The 21,559-nt window shown below is 39.6% G+C and overlaps 1 protein-coding gene across 1 annotated transcript in view; it reads left to right on the top strand.

Moving 5' to 3' along the window:
• The window catches only part of CDH8 (cadherin 8), a 334,891-nt gene that overhangs the window by 706 nt on the left and 312,626 nt on the right, over positions 1-21,559 (top strand). Inside the window, exon 2 of the mRNA XM_058527946.1 lies at positions 13,937-14,387. Within this exon, the coding sequence (XP_058383929.1) occupies positions 14,136-14,387 (252 nt within the window). The 5' untranslated portion in view covers positions 13,937-14,135. The remainder of the gene's footprint in view (positions 1-13,936; positions 14,388-21,559) is intronic.

The following is a 21,559-nucleotide window of genomic DNA, read 5'->3' as shown; positions in this document are numbered from 1 at the left end:
CTGCACCGCCCCACCCCCGAGGAGAGGGATGGCGACCCCCGCGGTGGGGCTGCGGGCCAGCGACTCAGCAGCGAGAGCCCCAGGGCGAGGCTTTCCCACAAGTGGCTGCTCCAGCCTGGGAAGCGCGGGGCCGGCTGCAAACTTGCCGGCTCTGCAGCTGCCCCGCGGCTCTGCAGCCGCCAAGGCGCTGCCCCGCACGCAGGGAGGACCCCCAGGCAGTGTCCTCTCCGAGACTGCGGTCACAGAGGCCCCCTGAGGCGGGGACTCCTCGGTAGCCCCTCTCCCAGTGCCGGCAGAGCCCGGAGCTGCGCTTTCTGTCATTTCATCATTCTCCATCCTTGAATCCTTGGGGGGCGGGCCGCGCCCCTCGCAGGACCGGAGGGAAAGAGTGCTCTCGCCTGAGTTCTGCCAGCGCGTAACAGGTTCATAAGGGACGTACGCCCGTTCTCCCAGGCTCCATCCGAGGCTGGGAGACACTGAAAACCCGCCGCGGCCAGCGCTGATGCCAACAGGTATCCGCAGTTTCCTCCGCTTTTTCCCTCCCCAAGACCAAAGCCGTCCCCCGCCCAATCCGGTGAAACCTCCAAGTTTCGTTATCATTGACCCTTCCCCGCAGGCACCCAGCCGGCGGCACGTCAAGGACTAGCCGTTTGCCTTCGCGAGCGGAGATGGCAGCTGTTTGCTTGGGTTGCTAAATGTAAGAAATCAAACAACATTAATTGTTTATTGTTGCAAACGCACAACATTAGTCTGTAATAGAAAATCAGGCTGGCAGCTGCTCACTTCAGCTCCAATTAAAGGATAGAGCTTATAACCGAGCAGGCGGGAGGGAGAAAAGGTCCTTTCAACTTTACCACCCTTTCCTGAAGATTCCGCAAGAGTTTCCTCTTTAAGAGGCACCATCCCTTAACGCGCCGGGAGCTGCTAATCAGATCATTCGGCGGCTTTCTTTCACCGGGCTTAGCAGTATTTGTGGGCTGACAACGGGAAGGAGGGGACACCGGAGAAGGGATGCGAGAGCACTGCCCTCTCGCATCGGGTACCATCGCCAAGCGGAGAGGAGGGACTGGGGTTGGTTGGGGCCGTTTTGAAGCGCCTGTCCTCTTTACAGCACTCCTGACAGCCATCTCAGTGGTTAACAACCCTCCCTGGGCTGTCACCTCTCGCTTCATTATAGGAGATTTTCAACTGGAAAACTATATGTGGGAAAGAGACATTTATGTAAGATTTGAGAGTGGGATTTTCCATCCATTCAAACCTCGCCGCTGTACCTCACTGCATGCAAAATGAGCCCTGTCGTTCTTGCTAAACACCACTGAAATTTCTGCCTGAAATTTCTGGCTATTGCCTTTCATCAGCTGTGTCCAGTTTTGCAGGGATTTTATCTGGAGTGTGTGTGTGTGTGTGTGTGTGTGTGTGTGTGTGTGTGCGTGACAGAGAGAGAGAGACAGAAAGAGAGATTCTTTTACCTAGAGGCCTGACACCTTTGAAGGATGTTCTCTGAGGGTTACATTTTTCCCCCCCTCAAAGGGAGATCTCCATAATCATCATGTCCAGACATGTTTTTCCACTTCCCTGAGCTCTGTGGCTGAAAGAAATTCTAGGGTTATCTCTCTTATTAAATAATAATACTAATAATAATATTCTGTAATTCTGCTGTAGCAGATTTGAAGCTCCCCATCGCATAGTCATTTCATGCTGGAGCGGTCACAAGATTTCAAATCACCTTTGATATATTTTTTTCTGGACTCTGAAGAGGGCTTGGAGTTGAGAAAATCTGTTCTGAAAACAGAGAGAAGAGCCTTCCCAGTAACTCTGGAGATTGCTTCATTTAGGGCTGTTCAATGGCAGTTCATCTTCCTTATTCTGCTCCCCACATCACCCCAATGAGTGGGTATCCCAAAACCATCACAAATAGGCCAGATATTTTAGAGACACTGGTTAATGTTCTCTGAAATTTCTGCTGTAATGCTGTCAGTCGAACTTTTTAATCTTTCTCCCTTGCAACCTGGATCTTGTATTTCCAATTATTATCACTATTAAAAATCAATTATTCTGCTTTATAATCTATAGTCTCCTAAAACTCTCAAGACTCCTGATGAGTAAATCTCTCCACCCAAGACTCTTAACATTTTTTTTGGCTGCATTATTGGTGTCCGGCTTGCGTTTCTTGAGCTCTTGAAGGGGTTATGAATTTAGCTGAAGAACAGTCTTATAGCAGCTCCCTTTGTGTGCTGTACACATATCAACTCTAAAGGGAAGGAAGTCTTTAACCTGAAAATAACTTTATTAGGGTATCATGTGGCACTCTGCTCAAGACAGAATTCATCTAAGGCGACCCCTTAATTTAGCACTGAGCACACTTTAAGTAGCCAGTGGTGGTATGCTCTGTGTAAAAAAATGAACAAATAAACAAACAACCCATAAAACATACTCAGCAGGATGGAATAGACCACTTGAGAAGCCGTTTGTAAAGGCTGTTAGATGAATACACTCATGATGCAACATTTCCTTGTAAACAGATTTAAAGTCTGATAGTCCTTGTTAGCAGGGAGCATCAGAATGTTGGAGCAATGCAATGAAACTTCAAAGAATTAAGGTATAATGATTCTATTCAAGAAATTCTACCTCAGGGCTTTGCTTTCCAGGTTCCCTTCATTGTTTATTCGTGAGGAAAAAGGCATAAGCCCGTATAGAAAAGTTAGAATCCATAGTTCATCAACTGTTCAGAAAACCTTATTATCATAAGTAAATTAATACTTTAAAGAAAACAAATAATAATCTTGATTTTTCTACTCAAGGTGGCACACCTTACGGCTTTATCAACATTCCAATCTGAGCAAGTTTTCTATGCAAAACCAAAAGCTTTTCATGGGGAAAATGACGTTCAATTTGTATTTCCAACCACACTTTTCTGGTCCATAAGCAAAGTTTTATGTTTGAAAAATCAAAGAACAAGCATAAATCAGAGTAGCCTTTCGATTATAGATGCAATCTAAGGTCCCAAGAGTTTTTTGGGAAATATTATGCTCCGTGGTGCTGCTGATACTGGTTTCAGTTATTTTATATTTCTTAAAATGTTATTCAGAGAAGCAGAAAAATAAATGCACTTTTCTCTGTTCTCAGCACTGTTGGCATTTACAGCTGAAATGGACTAACTTTGCTTTTCAGTTTAGGAGCAGTCTCCTAACTTTGGTGTATTGTGTACCTCCTACACAGTGTAGAATTAAACCAAGGCTGATTCTTGTTGCGCTGTATTATGTGGTGTACACGCATACAAACACACACACACACAGACACACACACAGGAAGCTTAGTTCTAGAAAACCTGAAAACATGCCCGGAAAACTAACTCATGTATTGTTCAAGTCTGAGATTTTTATCTTGTTTCCTTTGCCATTTCATCTGCCTTACATTATTTGATTTGCCCTCCTGGCTTCTTGGATTTGTATATTGACCAGTCTTTAAAAAAAAATTACCTGTTTGTGGTGCCGGAAAAAATTTTCCAGAATCTCGTAAATGCATATTTGTGAAATACAATAATATTTTGATGGACCGAGGTTGTCATCTGATTTAGTGGGGCTTAATTAACCAAAGAGCTATTAGTCCTCTCTCATTTTATTCCCATAGAAAGTTGTGATGAGCAATATATTTCTGCTGAACTGTTGGTTCTTGCCTCTAGAACCTGCTTCGGATGTAACCACAAGGAGAAAATTAGTTGAACCTGGCAACTTCAAAAGGTCAGAAAAAAAAAGTTCAACGGATGCCATTTAGCTGCTTCCCCCATATGTGGCTGCCAACTAAATCTCCATTGCCACTTCATGGCAAAGCACCAGGGCCAATACTGTTTCCTTTTTTCTATCATGTCCCAAGCTTTTATTTCCTGGGTTTTAAATGTCGTGTGCCGTTTCCTATGATAAATATCATCCACCTTCTTGCCTTTAGAAGTCTTGTTTCTTTTAAGTTCTATTAGTAGGTACAAGTATATATAGATGTGATTTTCTGTCTCTTTAGAAAGCACCCTAATAGAATAATATTTGCATTTAGAACCTTCAGACACTTTCCTTCCCTACCTGCACAGCCAAAGACCATTGCAAATGCTAGAATGATGGTTGGTTGAGGGCTAATCCTAGAGTCGGTTCTCAGTAAACATTTATTTAATGCGTTAACAATTAGCAAAGACTACCCTCCCTCCCTTTACTAGGTGATTCTCAATAAAGGGGAGAGTGGGATACAATCATATCGAAAGTCCGATATTGTGACTATCTACCTCAATTTTCTCTACAGAAATTTCATAAATTGCCTTAAGTTTATTTTAAGACACAACTTTTCTATTTTTTCAAATCGATTTTATTCATGTTCCACAAAGCATATTTTTTCTCCCTCAAAATCATTTTTTAAACGATATAGGAATATAAAAATGACATAATTCAGCTTTGTAAAAGTGAGAATGACTCCAAGACCAGACTTGCATCCAGAATGCCATTAAGCTATATGTGATGCAAGTTGTATTTTATTGGGGAAAATGCTCTAATTATGGAAATGTTGTATGTGTAACTCGGTGGACGTACGTCTCCCATGCTGGGAATGTCTAAAAAAATAACCAAGGAAGAACTTACTTCTTCTCTCCCTCCTTTGCTCTTCTGTCTCTCTTTAATATATTTTATATTTGAAATGAAGAGTTTATGTTAACCTCATGTGAATTGCAAGTCTGAATGTCTTAGAAGACAATTCTATACTATTGATTTTAATCAGCAGGATCCCTGGCCCTCATATATACACACAGGAAAAAAATATTATATATTCCATGATAAGGTCCTTCTGTCGATGTTTTCATTGATATTTTAAGCATGTTGAATATATTGCAAAGGAATATTAAATAGAATCTTCTAAATTCTGTCTATGTATATCATTAAGTGAAAATGTTATCATAGTCTATTCACGTTCTGTTACCAGTGAGAACAAAATTTTCCATGCATTGTTTCTTTCTAGATAGATTAATGCATAAAATATGATTATTTGATTCTTGATGTGATACAAATAACAAAATAAGATGATGGGGGAGTGATATAAATGTCATAAGGGAATGCTTTTCTTTCTTATACTACCTCATCTCCAAAATTTGATAGAAAAATTTCAAGGGCACATGCCATTCTTTATTAGTCTATTGTTGTTTGACCTTGACAAGTAGAATTTTACTTTTCTGTGTCCAAATATTTCCATCTTCAAATGGGGATGCTCAAAAACATGAAAAAAATTTAGTCCGCACCTCTTTTGATTAGAGTAAAACATACTTGTCTTTGTCTTGTCTTGGAGTTTCACTAAAATATAGTAGCTGAAGATAGTATACTTATTTTAGAATCCTTATAAGCAATTTAATTAATTTTCATAAACTATATACATTTTGTGTGATATCTCAATATTCTTTTTGTCAAGTGATTGCTTGCTATCTATCTGACTGTCTACCCATCATCTGTGTCCGTAGTTCATGGTAACAGTGTCAGTGGGTGGTTTTTAACCTATAAAGTCTTTGAAACATGGAAGAATGACAGTAAAGTGCACTTGTAAGGGTGGTTACTACACAGTGTAATCTAACTGGCAGAATCTTGACTTATGGTTTTGGCTTGTGACTTGTGACTTGGCTTCATTTCAATTTTAGCATTACAGACTCTATAGCCCTGGTTGTGTGATATAACTGATTTTAACCATTGCCACATTTCCTAAGCAAGAAGGGAGCGCTTCTAATTTCTAACTATCATCACTGGTGCTATAATTCCTTAAAATAAATAGAAAAAGTTTGTTGAATACTTCTGGAAGAAGATCTTACCTGAACTCAATCCCTAATTAGCATTATCTCCTCTGAGCTTCCTTCTGAGTACTGTTTAGACATCACTTTGGCCTTATTTTTGAATTAGTTAGGGACAACTTAGTTGGACCATTCTCACAAGAATGTAGAGATGGTTATGAAATGCAATGAAATTTTTCTTGTAGAAATACCTGAATAGAAACAGAATAGATTCATGTTTTTCAATGAGTGGTTACAATTTGATTGAAAGCGAATAGCTCTGGTGTGGACATGTAATGCTTACACTTTGCCCTTTCCGGAGAAAATAGTGAAGGACAATGCTGTGTCTTCTATGGAAAGAAGAGACATGGTTTCTCTAGGAGGTTAAAAATACTGCCCTTTAGAACCCTATAAAATTATTTGAAATCATTAATTGTATGTTAACTGTGGGGAGGGAAAACTATAAAATGCTGTTTCATTTATATCCAACTTGGTTCATGCCATTTTTTTTTTAAACCAAGAGTTGGAAACTCCCTGGAATTTTCCCCAGTGTTGTACACAGCAAGAAATTGAAATAAAATAATTTTTAAACATCAATCAAGATTCTTTGTTAAGTATGTGAAACATTCAATAAATAGTAAGTATTATTGCTACATTGACGAAGAATTTTACATGCCTTATCTCATTTAATTTTTTCCATAGTCCTTTAAGTTAGGAAACACATCAGTTTCTTCTTCTGCCACAGTTGAGATGAATTGGCCCAGGTCGCTTATCTTATGAATGGCAGAACTGTGATTCAAACTACTTCTGTCTGACTCCAGTCAATGTTCTCAACCACTGTGCCATGGAGCTCCCCACAGTTCAACTGTATTACAAGATTTGTGAGAGTAAGATTCATTCCTATTGGTTGCTGTGATTTAAAAGGTGCTGATTCTCAACTTTGAGAGTTCTCAGGGTAAACTTTGAAATTGGCCTCCATACATGAAGGTCAAGGAGAGGCCAAAGAAAGAGGAAGACCACTCCAGACTGGTAGGTGGCAGTTTTAATAAGCAAGGGAATTTACTTACAAGTCTTGTCTTGGGTGGCTGAGAAAGGAGTAGATCTCCTCACCCACCCACCAGAATGTTAAGAGATTATATAGAGCCATTAACTGAGTTCAGTCGCGTGTACAGTCCAGATGGTTTCAACAAGTTACTCTCTCCAGGCTGCATTCTTGAAGTGACTCCTAGTGCAGAAACAGTGGTTGGAACAGATATTCCAAGGACGGGGAAAGGAGTAAGGAGCCTCCAGTTGCCCAGGTCCGCCTCTCGGGTCATCTGGCGGTCACGTCCTCTTGATGACCTCCTTCAAGAAAGTGCCAGAACAAATTGTTTTCACTCATTAGGTCTTTGACTATTACATTTTGAGCAGGTGATTTAAAGAAGCAAAGGATGTGTCTTTTAAATGGAGAAGGAGCAATTAAGATTAGACTTGAGAAATGACTTCCTGGCACGACTATGTCTGTAATCGGCAAGGGAAGTGTGAGGCTTATATTCATCTTTTGGAGATGATTTCAATACAGTTCTGCCTTAAGAAAGTCCAGCAGACTAGATTAATCTTCAATATCTTAACTAACCTGATGATTCCAAGAAAGTTTTACAAACAAAGGTCTGGGTCTGTAACGTTAGAAAAGGGATCTTATTTCGACCTGCTTGTCTTTGTCATAGACTTAGTCACCCTCATTCTGAAATTTCTATAACAGATAGAAAAGCTTTTATGTGAAGAACAAAGTTCTGACTCCATCTCGGGAAAGGAGAAGAAGGTATTTATTTATTTATGCCGGGGTAACTGTTAATTATGGAATTTAAAGAAACTAAAGCTCCTGGTAGAAAAAGAGTAGCATGTCAATAACAAAGCAAAAAGTGGATTTGGCAAGTATTATTCCGTGTGGCTAAACAAGCAAATGATATGCTTTTGGATAGATAGACAGCTGGATAAATATATGGTCTGATGCCAGAGAAAGATGATCAGAAGGGTTGCTGCTGGGGGGAGAAATAAACAAACAAACAAACAAATACAAGATTGTGTATATGTGTAAATTAAAAAAATTAGAATCCTGTTCTGCCAAGGGAATCTGGTTGGGGAATTCTGAAGGCATTAGGAAAGGCGATTCTCTTGTATTATTTCTATTTGGACACATGCAAGTATTGTTCATCTCTAACATCCAACCACCTTCCCTACATGTTCTGCAATAGTCATCGATGGCTTGGCGTGAATTGCACTGAGCCACACGCTACATTGCATGCCCCATGTTCCTGAAACACCACTTTGAATTCAATGTGCATTTACCTGTTTGAAAGCAGCCTGCTAATGGCTCTAAATTCAAGGTCAGAAACATTCTTAATAGAAACTCTCTGGTCCTGTGTGTCATTTTTACTTCCATGAAATATTGTGGCCACTAAGCCCAGTGGATAATAAAAGCATAATTTCCTGTCAACCACAATAATCTGCTGGATTAAATCCTAAAATGTCTGTAAAAGCCTGTTTTTATTTTAGGCTTCATTTATCAGTGTGGGGCTCATCATTTGGAACTTTAATCTACGTTGTTTACAAAATCGATGGTGCGATATGTTTTTGCATAATGATTTAACATATCTGAGAATTGACAGAGTTCACCTTAAAAAAATGTTGAGGTCAGCAGAGTAAGACCCAGGCTGTGATTAGAACTAGCTCTGAAATGTGAGTATGAATGAAAAGTCAGATTGCAAGTGTCTTATCTGAGAGACGATATCTTATGGGGAAATTCTAAAGACTTTTTTAAGTTGTAAGGATTCCAGAGAGATTGTAAAAATCTCTTCATCTCACTCTCTGGGTGTAAATCAATGTGGGAGCATTATAATGAAGTGGATTGTTTGGTCAGACGTACATACCGTGGTCGGAAAATCTAAAAATAAATTGATTTTTTTACCCAAGCTTTACAACCCTGCTCAATTTCTTCTTCCTTGCATAGAGTTAAGCAGTTTGTGTATGCAGTTACTATTCACAATGTTTATTAATTCTGATGACAGTGACATAGCATTTGGTTGCATCTCAAGAATTCCTATAAAGCTATTTTCTGATCATCAAAGAGGACACATTAGCTCTGCCCCGGGCTGAGGTGCAAGCATATAAATAGTATGGTTCTAATCATCACAGTAGAATCCCATTTTTCTCCAACTGGCAGACTTTGCCGAAGTGAAGGCCAAGTCTCACCACTTTCTGATAGCATGCATGTGCCTGGAAATACAACAGTTAGCTGGGCAGTTTTCCCAGTGTCACGCATAAAGTAGATATGGGGTGAGGGAAGTATATTATGACATCATACAAAACCCTCCAGTGCAGGGTTTCCCAAAGTCTGACATATGTGCGTACTCCTGTATGCACGATGATAAGAAGTGCATGGGCATGGCATTAAATGACGATGAAGAGGAAGTGACTTTCCCACCACACGATTGAATCCTACAAGTCAACTTATGGAGAAGGTCTGAGTCGGGAGCTGGTCTCGTTCTCTGGAACCCCAGGCTTCCCAAACTGCGGTCCTTAAATCAGTAGCTTCACAGGAGAGATGATTAGAAATGCAAAGTCCCAGGCCCCAGCCTAGATTTACTCGATCAGAATATGCATTTTAGCAAGATTTCTGGGTGATCTGTATGCATATTAAAGTTTGAGAAGCATCCCTCAAGGGGTGTCCTGGAGGTCACTCTCACTGATCTTACCAGAGCTGATTGTTAAATTTTCAGGAATTCTCTGAGCTGGTTAACGGTCACACTGAAAGCTCAAAATTGGTGGAGATGAAAGTATTTATATCATGGAAATCAGAAATCAGGGATGCTTTTTTCTTTCAGAGAGCCACTTGTTAAATATTTAAGAGCACACTCTTGCCACTAACTGTTGCTAGTCTTCCTTTTTAGCAAAGAGAGAGAAGACCTCAGGCTATGACCGTATCTAGTTAAGTGAAAATAAAACATTATTTAAAATACCAATCTCTCTGTGCTTCAGTTTGTTTATCTCTAAAATGAGAATGATGATAATAAAGTAATAATATTTACATCATAGGGTTATTTTGAATAGTATCTATGAATACATACCTACCTATGTGTGTGTGTATGCATATAATGTAGGTATATACATGTTTATATATAGTCTTTCTTGATGACTTACTGTTATTCAAACACTTTCTAAGCGTTCACTATTTATCTTTTTGTGACAAAGAATATTTTTTCCATTTTTAAATAAATATTTACAAAACTGAGACTACTTCATTAATATGTAAAGTAATAGTACAAGTGACTCAAGAACTTGGCAAAATTTGACGAGGGGGTATATGAGTGTTTCAGATGCTAGAAGCTCTGTACGGGGGGAGTAGTGGGAAGGACCCCTATGGATGAAGAAAGGTTTCCACGGAGTCGGGCTAATTTCTCCCTGGAGCTCTGCCACTGACTGCTGGACGTTAACCAAGTCACTCCCCTTTCTCTGAAAAATGAGGAGCTGGATTGACATAGCACTCATCTGTCTCCCATGCTTTCTCCATGCGATGGCACCTATATTTATTTCCCAAAAGCTTTGGAGAAATCAAACATGCTCTTCTCGTCACAAAGAACTGACAGAGAAGAGGGCACCCTATTTGACGTGTTCTCTGTAGTCTATGACTAGGATGAATTTGGTGGGTAGGGAGAAGATGCCGTGAGCATGGATTGGATGATCTAGTAAGTAATGATTTGAAAACTACCCTAGGTGCCGATTCATTCAGAAGTCCTGGATTAGTTGGTGGTCTTATTTCTGTCCATCGCTTGACTTACATGTCCTTTTGCACCTACCCCCTCTCCCCAGTTGGGTAATTCCTTCTCAACATTTAGACGACACCTCCTCCAGGAAGCCTTCTTTAATTCTGCCAAGATGATTGGCGTACCCATCACTCTGTGTTCCTCTAACCCTCAGACTATGTTTCACTTAATACTGTAAGCATGTATTTCTTAGTCTTCACCTATTAAACTCTTCACTTCTTGAAGATAAGAGCTCTGACCTGTTTGCCTTTCTATCTCCCGTGCCTGACACACAGTATATGCTCATCCAATATGTATATAACGAGAGGGGGCGGTATGTGTTAAGAAAGAGAATTTTGGAGTTAGATTACCTAGATTCAACTAATGGTCTGCTCTTTACTGGAGGTGCTTTTGGGCAAGTCACTTTATTATTTTGTGCCTCTGTTTTGAACGAAACAGTGTGAGGCTTAGTAAGCTATATCTAACTGTAAGAGATTGTGTTAATGGATACTATTTTTGGCTGTGCATATAGTCCTTTATTTATTAATCCATTCATTCTAATTAATGAAGCTAAGTCACTGTATAAAATTGTTTCAGGGTCTATTATCACTTTTTGCCTGATTCTGGCGAGTTCAGAGAGGGCACCAATCATGTCACATTCCATCCTGAGTGCCACTTGGTGACTTCCATCAAGGAAATGTCTATTATGAGTTTAAACTGGGATTAAACTTCCTTATCCCAGAATCATTAACAGCAGAGCAGATGCCAGAGTATATTTCCAGAGTATTTGGCACAATATAAAAATAACTGTACATTCTAGCCTTTCCTCATTGCTTTACCAAGATTATCTCTTTTAATCCTCAAAATAAATATGTTAGATAGTTATTATTATAGTTGTTGTTGTTAATTGGCCCCCAGTTATACAACTGGTAAGTGTAGTTCCTTAACCAGAATTCAAACCCCAGGCAGACTGACCCTAGAGGAAAGTCTCACAGCCATCTCAGGGTTCGGCCTCTATAGCATTCAGGCCAGTGGAGAACGGCATCCGTGGCTTTTGAACGTTCAGGTATGGCCTATCCTGGTATAGTTGGAGAAAATAAGTCCCTTTTCTCTCAGAAGTGTTTAGGCTGAGGCTCTGTGACTAGAATGAGTCTCACCTTCCATGTAATATGGTCCAGCTCGTCCCTCACCAGCATCATCCTCATGCTCCCACATACCACTTAGGGAAGATTTTTGAGTGTCTGTGTGTCATTCTCGTTACCTTGCCTATTCCTACTGCAGAGGTCATGCAGCTTACTTCTTTGCTCATTCATTTGACTTTTTTACCAAAGCCTCTCAAGGACAGGGACCATGTCAACACCACCCTCAGAGTCTGGCTCAGGAAAACCACAGGAACCATAGCTTAGTGAGTGCTTCCCACGTTCTGGCCGCTTTGCATAAGTCTAGTTTCTGAATTGCCCTATGGCCTGGAAAGTAGGAATTATTATTGTTGCCATTTTGCAGAGAGAAAACTGAAGCTCAGAGGACTTAAGTATCTCATCCATCGTTACAGAGACAGCCAGTGGGGTGAGCTGGGATTCAAACTCAGGTTTATCTGCCTCCACAACAGGCACTGCAGCATACGCAATACTCCTTCAGTATCATCCTGGCCCCATGTCTAGGAGAGAGCATGGCATGTGATGGGCGTGCTATACACACTGTTTAAATAAATCAGTGCATTGGCAATTCAGAAAGATATTAATACTTTGGGATTCCTTATTGAGACCCTTTGAATTTTGTTGTGTTTTAAATTTGAAGCCTGCAAAGGTCTGCTCTCACACTGGGTTGAGAAAGTCTTAATGGAAATCAGTTTTAAAGAAAGGCCTGATTTCTCTGCAAGGGCTGCAATTCTAGGGAAAGTAGAGGACGTGGTTCTGGACTCTTCCATGAGCTGCTTCCCTATTGAAAGCTTTTCTTCTCTTCAGTTCCTAAAACAGCTCCTATTTGCAGTGGCTCCACTGTGCACTCATCAGAGTGGGGGGCCACTTTGGGGGTCCAGAGTCCTAGTGGTTGAGCTGAGCCCAGGAAAAAGATGACGAGCAGGGTGATTCCACCGGCCATCTTGTTAGATCAGATACTGCCTGTATTTGCAGCAGAATCTGGGTCTGCCCCTTTCAGCTGGCTTCACTAAGGCCACTCACCAGCCGCCAATGTTAATGACTTTCTTGTTTCCCCATTCTGAGCCAGAAATGAACCAGGGACACCGAGGTGAAAGGTATCCTACCCCATTATGAATCCCCTGGGCCAAACCGATCTCAATGGTGTCCTGAGGAATTATTTTTCCGTTTAATCTAATTCAGCAAGGCTTCTCTCTGGGATCTGCAGTGAACATTATTTCTTTAAAAATAATTTTTTTGAGAGGGGAGAAACACGCTTTGCCACACTGAAGGTAAGCAAAAAATGTATTTGACACCTCAGGTAATGGGGAATTTTTTTGGCCCAGCCCTTTCTGAATCTCCTCAATTGAAAATTGTATTTTTACTGTATTTCATTCCCAAAGGAGCTTTTCATAATTTAAATCTCCTGTTCAACTGTACATTTAGAATGGGAGCCTTGACACTGCCCTGATTATAGCATACATGCTGGACATTACAGAATTTCTCTCTGGGAGCATTCTAATTTTATTCACTCATTATTAGCATCTTGGCGGAGAATTGCATTCTGCACCCTGAACTGGAAGATCCCTTCTGATGGGTTGTGGCAGCTAAGACTGTAAAAACTAGGGAAATTTCCCTTTCCATTCTCATTTGTAAATTAAAAAAAATTTTTTTTTAAATTTTAGCCATTAAAGGCTAGTTTCTTTACATAGCTCAGCGTAAACTAGAACTCATCTTTAAACTGGGAAAGAAAGAAAGGGAGAGAGAGAGAGAGAAAGAAAGAAAGAGACTTGCAACCTCTACAAGAGTATAAGAAGGCTGCATTAGTATGTACCGCAACTTGCATTACAAATAGAAAAAAATATAAGAAAAGAGAGAGTGGGAAGGATGGAGAGAGAGAAAGGAGGAAGGCAAAAAAGAAGGAAAGAAGAGAGGGAGGGAAGGAGGAAGGCAAGAAGGAAGGAGGGAAAAGAGAATTTCTATTACTTGAACAGTTTTTGATAAGTGACACAGATAGAAAATTAATACTAAATTAATTAATAGTAAAATCTAAATAAAGCTTGAATAAAAGAACCTATTAGCCTACTTGTTCTAATTCCTCTGATCCACTTTCTTAATCCAAGAGTTTGGGAAGTGCCTACTGTTGTTCATTTACTTGCTTTCAAAAAGCAGGTGATTTTGTTTTAAAACCTGTTGCAGTGGACCTTTATCTTTCTTCCTCCTTGTTTTTGCAGGACATTTCAATGAAAAGGAAAGCCAATAGATCGTGGTCTTAGAAAAACTGTTTAGACGATGTCTGTTTCCTGTGCTATAAACACGTGGCAGAGCTGTAAGTAAATGCTCGGCACCGCATGATGAATTGGATGGCTGCAGACCGGAGGCAAAAAAAATAATTGTCTCATTTTCGTGGTGATTTGCTTAACTGGTGGGACCATGCCAGAACGGCTAGCGGAAATGCTCTTGGATCTCTGGACTCCATTAATAATATTATGGATTGCCCTTCCTCCCTGCATTTACATGGCTCCGATGAATCAGTCTCAAGTTTTAATGAGTGGATCCCCTTTGGAACTAAACAGGCTGAGTGAAGAACAGCGAATTTTGAACCGCTCCAAAAGAGGCTGGGTTTGGAATCAAATGTTTGTCCTGGAAGAGTTTTCTGGACCTGAACCGATTCTTGTTGGCCGGGTAAGCTTTGTTTTTAAGATCTCAATTTCGGGATCTGTTCTTGGTCTTTAGATCTTAAACGTCAGACTGTCATAGTTGTTAAACACTTAGCTGTAAATGCTTTAGTCCAGTTAGTTTATCTATTGATTTCCTTAGGAATATGAATAATCCCATAGTAACAGTTTTAAGTGTAGACTAACTGCTCCTCTGGGAGAAGCTCATCTCCTCCACCTCTTCCACTCCATCAGAGCTACAATAACACTTGTATAACGCACACACAAATAAGCTTTTCTTTCTCATTTTATGCAAGAAATCTGCATGCCAAACCTTTTCTCTAGTTTATAGGACTTGGAAGAGGTGTGCGTTTTTCCTCGGTTTGAATTTCTACCACCTCGATTCCTAAGATGTTATTTCGTTTCATTTTATTTTGAGGCCATATATCTCCAATTGCAGCTAGATTTTCTCCTTTTTTGTTTCATTTTTTGTTTGCTTGTTTGTTGTTTCAGTCATTAAGCTAGGATGGAGGAAGGGAAATTCTTCGAGTGGATGCTAAACAGTGCTTTGTACTGTAATTCTATAAATTTTGGAATAGAAAACTAATTCATTCAGTCTTAGATGGAATCAAATGTATAAAATCAAAATTTTAGTTTGGTGGTGTGTGTGCACACACATGCATGTGTTAGACTACATTTACATCTGTTTTGTTGTCGCTGGCAGGTTAGACAAATGTTCCTTGTGTAGATAAGTGCTACCTGCTTTCCAAAATCACACTGTGGGTTATTGAAGACTGTACATGTTTATTCCTCAGAACTGTTCAGAAGCCTCTGTTACACCATCGTCGTAGGTAGAATTCCAATTATGAGCCTGCCAAAGGCTGAGTTTCCTGATAAGTCAGATTCAGAAGTGAATCATGCCAATATTACTCATTTCCCAAATGCAGTGATTTCAAAGAAAAGTAGGAGGGGAATTAGATATTGATCTTCAAGACTTGAGTTAACTCTTTTGTGTTTTACTGGGAGCTCCTGACTGCCTTCCTGCTTCTACCTCATTGTCTGGCAAAGCAAAAGGAACCTCCCCAAGGATTATGTTTTCTCATTTTATATAGTTCTACTTGGACGAAGGAAACTTGGATGAGGCGATATCATGAATCACTCAATGAATTTCTAGTGAGCCCTTCCTCTGTGCCAAATACTCTTCTAGGCACATAGGAGCATATCAATGAACAAAATGATGATCCATGCCTCCATGGCATTCTGGCCAATACTGAGTGTTCATTATGTGTTAAGCACTGTTGTAAAACACTGTGAGCACAATCCTATTTGATTCTAACAATAGCTCCTTCTCCCTCTTTCTGTATATGTGTGTGTGTATATGTGTGTACTTATACACACATATACAAATAATATGTGTATAAAACAGGTCTATGCTCCTTTTTTCATAAGTCCAAAATACAAAAATCTCTGAAAGATTTTTTTGTATGCTTGATACAAACTCAGGTAGCAGAACTGACTTGAGAGTATTTGTAGTCATAATGTATCCCATTATTGTGACTGTTCACATATTTCCCAGCAGAAATGTTAACATGCTTGATTACAGGGTGCCGGCCCAGACCCTGTTGAGGGTATTGCTTACTGTACAGTTTATATATCCTAATGTTTTTAAATGTGAAAACGTCTGAATTCCAAAAGACATCTGGCACAGTGGGTTTTGAATACGGGCTTCTTGACCCTCATTGTCTTTTTTTGTAAGTGCAGACAGAGACTTAGATGGATTAATAAAGCAAACCAAGATCATAGAGCTAGTACATGATCTGAGTTTGAATCACGTTGGGAATTCCCAAGGCAATAATTTTACTCACCGTACCCCATTACATCTTAGTAACTAGCTACCATGTGTTTAAACTATAATTTGCACTTAAGAGTTATAGAACATAGAATGCCAAGTCCTTAAATTCCTACTTTCTAATATTCAGAACTTCTTTAATGAGCCCTAAGGCAAGTCATTTCATAATATGAAATTCTGGATATACATGCATACGTACATAATTGATGAGTACTTTCTCCCTGTTTCTATTAGTTAACTCCTTTTGAAGGTGTAACACTCTGATTATGTCTTGTATAATATAAATAACCAAACACTCTATACCCAGAATAACTTTCCACTTTTATGTAAATAGAAAAAATAATTAAATTGGAGTTTGTTTTGGATTCATACAATCTGGTGACTAATTTCACCTCCATCCTTTAAATGAAGTAATAGAGATAAAGGCAAACAGCCAGGCATTCAGCATCCTTTTGTGACTTAGTAATACTAAAGAAATTCATGCTTCTTTGAATGACAGAAACGTTGCTGGCGGACCCTAGAATTTTGAAATGGCCAAATGCTCCTGAGTCTTGATGACTGTGGTTATGAGTTAGTTCTTTCCCTGCTCCCTACTACGGCCAATTCCCAAACAATTGTTAAATCAAAGTTAAACTAATTTTCTGAAGAACTTTTCTGCAAAAGTTTCCAATCATACGTGTTTCCCCTTAAAGAAAATTCCTCCTGAATTATTACAGCTTAGCCTTGAGGATCTTGGGTTGTAGCGAAGCCAAAAATACATTTCAGGTGACTGCTTCAGATTGAGTCAGGCTGAGTGTGGGGATGATCCGTATCAGGGTGCCCACTGGTGCTTAACAATGTTTTATCTCTGTGCACACTCTTCCGGATCCGACGCTAAACCACTTCATCGCTGAGCCTCTCCCCAGGAACTGGCTCAGAAGTATTAGTTACTTATGGGCGTACCTGCTCTTTAAAAAGCCCTCCTGCAGGTCACCGTGGTGGGGGCCTTGGGCCTGGCAGACTGAGTTCAAGCTTAAGGGCAGAGCCAGTTTTTGAGTGATTGGCTCCCCAGAGCTTCACATATACCCTTATGTCATCTATTGTCAGTTTTTACTTTATTGGTAGGCAGCTGGATGCAGAGAAAGAACTGAGCCTTAGAGATGCGTTCTCCAGGAGTTTGAATATTGGCTTTGCCACTTTCTGGGTGTTAACTCTGGGAAAGTTATTAAAGCTCTTCAAGGGTTATACAAAAAAGGTAAATGAGAGTATATAAGAACAAATAAAATAAGGTATGCATAGTGCCTGCACATAGTAATTATTATAATTGTATTCTTAATTGTGCGTGCATGTATGTGTGTTTGTGTAGTTGGAGTGGTGGACAAACTGACAATTACATCACTAGGTGAGCACAAGACTCTGTGTGCCCAAAGAAGGGCCCTTTCAATTGGCCCAGGTTGCTTAGGGTGGGCGTGATGTTTTGGTGTGTCTTGAGGAGTGACTGTCACTTAGCTTGGTGGGGTGGGGTAGAGTGGCAAGTTAGGTGCCCCAGTTGGACACAATGGTTTGTGCAACATCATAGGGATAGTGTAGGATGACTAAGGGTACCCTTAGTCAGAAGCAACATAAGCCTGTAGATTTCCTGTTGAATTAAAATCAAGTTGCAAGTCATATTTGTAGAGAACACTTCCCTGTCCCATTCTGTCTAAAATATAACTGTCCCTTCTCCGATATTTCATACCTTTGGACTATCCTTTATTTTTTCTTCTTCCTGGTGATCGTTATCTTACATACTCTATACTGTATCTTGTTTATGGTTTGTCTCCTATTAGAATGCAAGTTCTACAAGGAAAAGTGTTTTTGTCTCCTTGTCCTTCACTATATATTCACAGAACCTAGAACACTGCCTGCATTTAGGAATTGCTCAGTAAATATTTTGCATGAATAAATGAATGAAAAATTCACCTAAAAATGGAGGCATTTATAATACTAATCTAAACTCAATCAGATTTAATATAAGTGGCATTTTTCAATAATGCATTGCTTACACGTTCTATCTTTCATATTGGTATTTTATAGACCAGCTGCGTAGTTTAAACATTGTTTCTGCATATTGATTTTAAAAGTCTTTCTTTTAAGGTAGTGATAGTGGATAGGTTAACTTATTAAAACAACTCCTCTGAGAAGGCTGCAGGGCCCCCTCTGTGGAGGGTGTCCCTCTTACCAGTGGTATGAAGCAGAGCGAGGTGGTATTGCCACTATTTTCCAGTCCATCTGCAAACTTAATGTTTGTGCTTATGGTACAAAGAAGACCAGAAAACTTCTTTCCAAATTTCTGAAAAAACAAATACCAGCCAAACAGACTCCACTCCTGCCTCTAGTTTTCTGTGGAACGAGGTGGTTCAGAGCTTGTTCATAAAATACCTACATACTGAGCATTCTGCATCACCCAGGACCTCCAGCGTTGACTTTCCCTGGCAGTTCTGGCAGAATAATGTGGTGCATGGGACCCTTCACCCTATATGCTAATTTGTTCTGGTCCTAGAAAAGAGAGAGAGAAAAATCCATGGTGATTTTGATAAATCCTTGTGATAAGATGTGCATGGTCTTTTTAACGTGGACAGCTTGATGTCATCATGAGAGCCCTCACTGTGAGTCACAAGGATGATGGATCAAGTCATTCTACAAATATTTATTGAGCACCTATTATCTGCTAAGCATCCTGTTACCAATGGATTCTCAGCTCTGAGCAAACACAGATCCATGCTATCTGATATGAAACTAATGGGCTAGTAGAGGGAGACAGATGTTAAAAACAAAAAAAAATAACACACCAGTATAAATGTCACATTAAAATGGAGATCAGTACTCCAAAGTGAAGAAGTATGGTTCTGTGGAAGCAGGTATAGGGGAAACTGGTATTCTGTGGGATGATGGAAGCTTCCCTAAGGAAATAACCTGTGAGCTGAGATGCCACAACCAGGGGAACCAGGGTACAGGGATAAAAAGAGAGAGCATTCTCAACAGAGGAAATAGCATGTGCAAGGCTATTTAAGCAGCTGAGAGAGGGTCAGGGTAACTGGGAGACAGAACTAGGGCTGAAATCTTTTGAATCATGGTGGAATGACAGGCAAGAATCTCTTGGAAATCTGGCTTCTTTCTTTTTCACCCCTGCTACAAAGTAGCTAGAAGAGAAAATCACACAGACTCTCTTACCACAATTTCCTCCCTTGTAATTATATAGTGGATTACAGAATTATATTTAAGATACAAATCCCTCTGGAACAGGAAAAGAAAGCAATATTTAAAAAAACAAAACAAAAAAAAGTGTGTAACATTTATTGATTTTTGGCCCAAGTTTCTTTAGCTCCTGTTCCATGGTTCTGTGATCCTTGTTCTTCATATTGCTTTATTCTGGGAAAAACTGGTTTGTTCTCCAGGTGGTCAGAGATCTATCCTAAGTCCTCTCTCTTACATAAACTCCTCTGCTCCCTTCCCTCCCTTTTTCCCTCCTACCTGGGCTTCTAAGCAGTTCCTTATTTGGATATAACTCTCTCTCTGGTGATACCACATCTATTTATAATTCTCTCCCTCCAAGGCACTGACTCATTTTCTCTCTTTAAATTTGACCTTCTAACCTTCCCTCCTCCCTGTAACTTGGAAATCATTTGGGTGGTGCTTAGTATGAAGGACACAGGATTCCAAATAATTACACTATATTACAGTTTACGGTGTCAGCGGCCAGTGAGAAAATTGCACTTGACGTGCCATTATTTTTGCTGGCCGTTTGCGTGTTAAGAGCACTGGGCTCTGCAGCCGCAGCCAAATTGTATCTTCGGCCTTGTGAGAACAATTCACTGTCAGTTCCGTGAAGCTTCTGCCTACTCAGACAGAGCCTTGTGCACCAATAATTTGGCAGGAATGCAAGTCAGCATCGCGCGTCTCAATCTGGCCAAACAACAAGAGTTGTCTGCCTTGTGCCCGTTGTCCTGACTTAGAAATAACAGGCATCCCAGAGCTGTTGGAAATCTTTTGATGCTGATATAAATAAATGGAATAATGTTAGTCATGTAAATCAGCTGAAACCCTAGGCACACACACACACGCGCGCACACATGAATACACACACATACACACACATGTGTGCGTGCAGTCTATTAGTTGAATTTGTGCGTGAGTAAAATCCCAAGTCATCCCCTAATCCTTTCTCTCTGTAGCTCCAGACTCTCACCCTGTTGGCCTCATTCTTTACCAGAGGACCAGGTGAGAGTGTGGATCATCTGGGCTTATCTCATCTGATGCCCCCCAAAATAAATTCATTCAGACTTCTTACAAAAAGAGGCTTTCATGTTTTGTCAGTCCTCTTAGGGTCATCTTATTGAAACAGATATTTTTTCCACTTGAAGCAAAATGATAGTAGTCATATGTTTATGGGTGAAATAGCTAGGTTATATAATCCTGTTTTATGAATAAATGGCAACAAGGTAGCCAAAGCAAACAGAGCATTGATTCACAAATGTGCAGCCAAAGCTCCTAGGGAAGAATTAGGCAGACATAAATGCTGCACAAATGAGAGCACTTTCATTGCATATTCACATAGCAGAATGAGATGAATCATTAAAAAATTATTAAGATTTATAATATAGAAACATGATTGCAACTCAATAAATACTAGAAGCAAGATGTAAAGTGTGTATAGAGTATATTTAAAAAATGCATGTGTGATATGAACAGAGTACCTGGCACATATCTATTAAGAAATGTATGTGCATGTGAAAAAATATATATATTCAAACATTTACAAAACAAATGAACCCCTATGTGCCCATCACCCTGATCATCTGTATTTAACAGGTTTCATCATTCTGGTGTTATGTTTTCAATTACTCTCCCCCCACACAGACAAATGTCAATACTCTTGATTAAAAAAATTAATGTCACGAAAATCCTAATCATATCTATAACCACTATCTACTGTTTTAATATAAATATTTCCCCAATTGAAAACAACATAAGATCTTAAAAACTCCCAAATGTATGATTATATCTAATGAATAAATGATATTCGTGTAACTCATATTAAAAACAAAACAAGAAGTTAATTCCTGACATTGATTTAAGTTAACAACTGTGCCACAAATCAATAAACAGGAACCTGTAAGAAAATATACCAATATATTCAAACTTTTTTTCCAGTATGGGTGATTGGATCATCGGGGTTTTTTCTTTGTAATTTTCTGCATTTTATTTTCTAGGCTATGTTATTATTACATTATAAAACATAATAAAATGAGAGAAAAATACGTTACAATGTTATATTGGTCAGTTTTCTTAAAATCTGTGCCTCTGTTCATAGCAAATTCTCTGGGACCATT

This window comes from Diceros bicornis, chromosome 32, assembly GCF_020826845.1.
Source record: "Diceros bicornis minor isolate mBicDic1 chromosome 32, mDicBic1.mat.cur, whole genome shotgun sequence".
In the NCBI taxonomy this organism is placed as follows: domain Eukaryota; kingdom Metazoa; phylum Chordata; class Mammalia; order Perissodactyla; family Rhinocerotidae; genus Diceros; species Diceros bicornis.
This window is presented reverse-complemented; position numbering and strand designations above follow the sequence as displayed.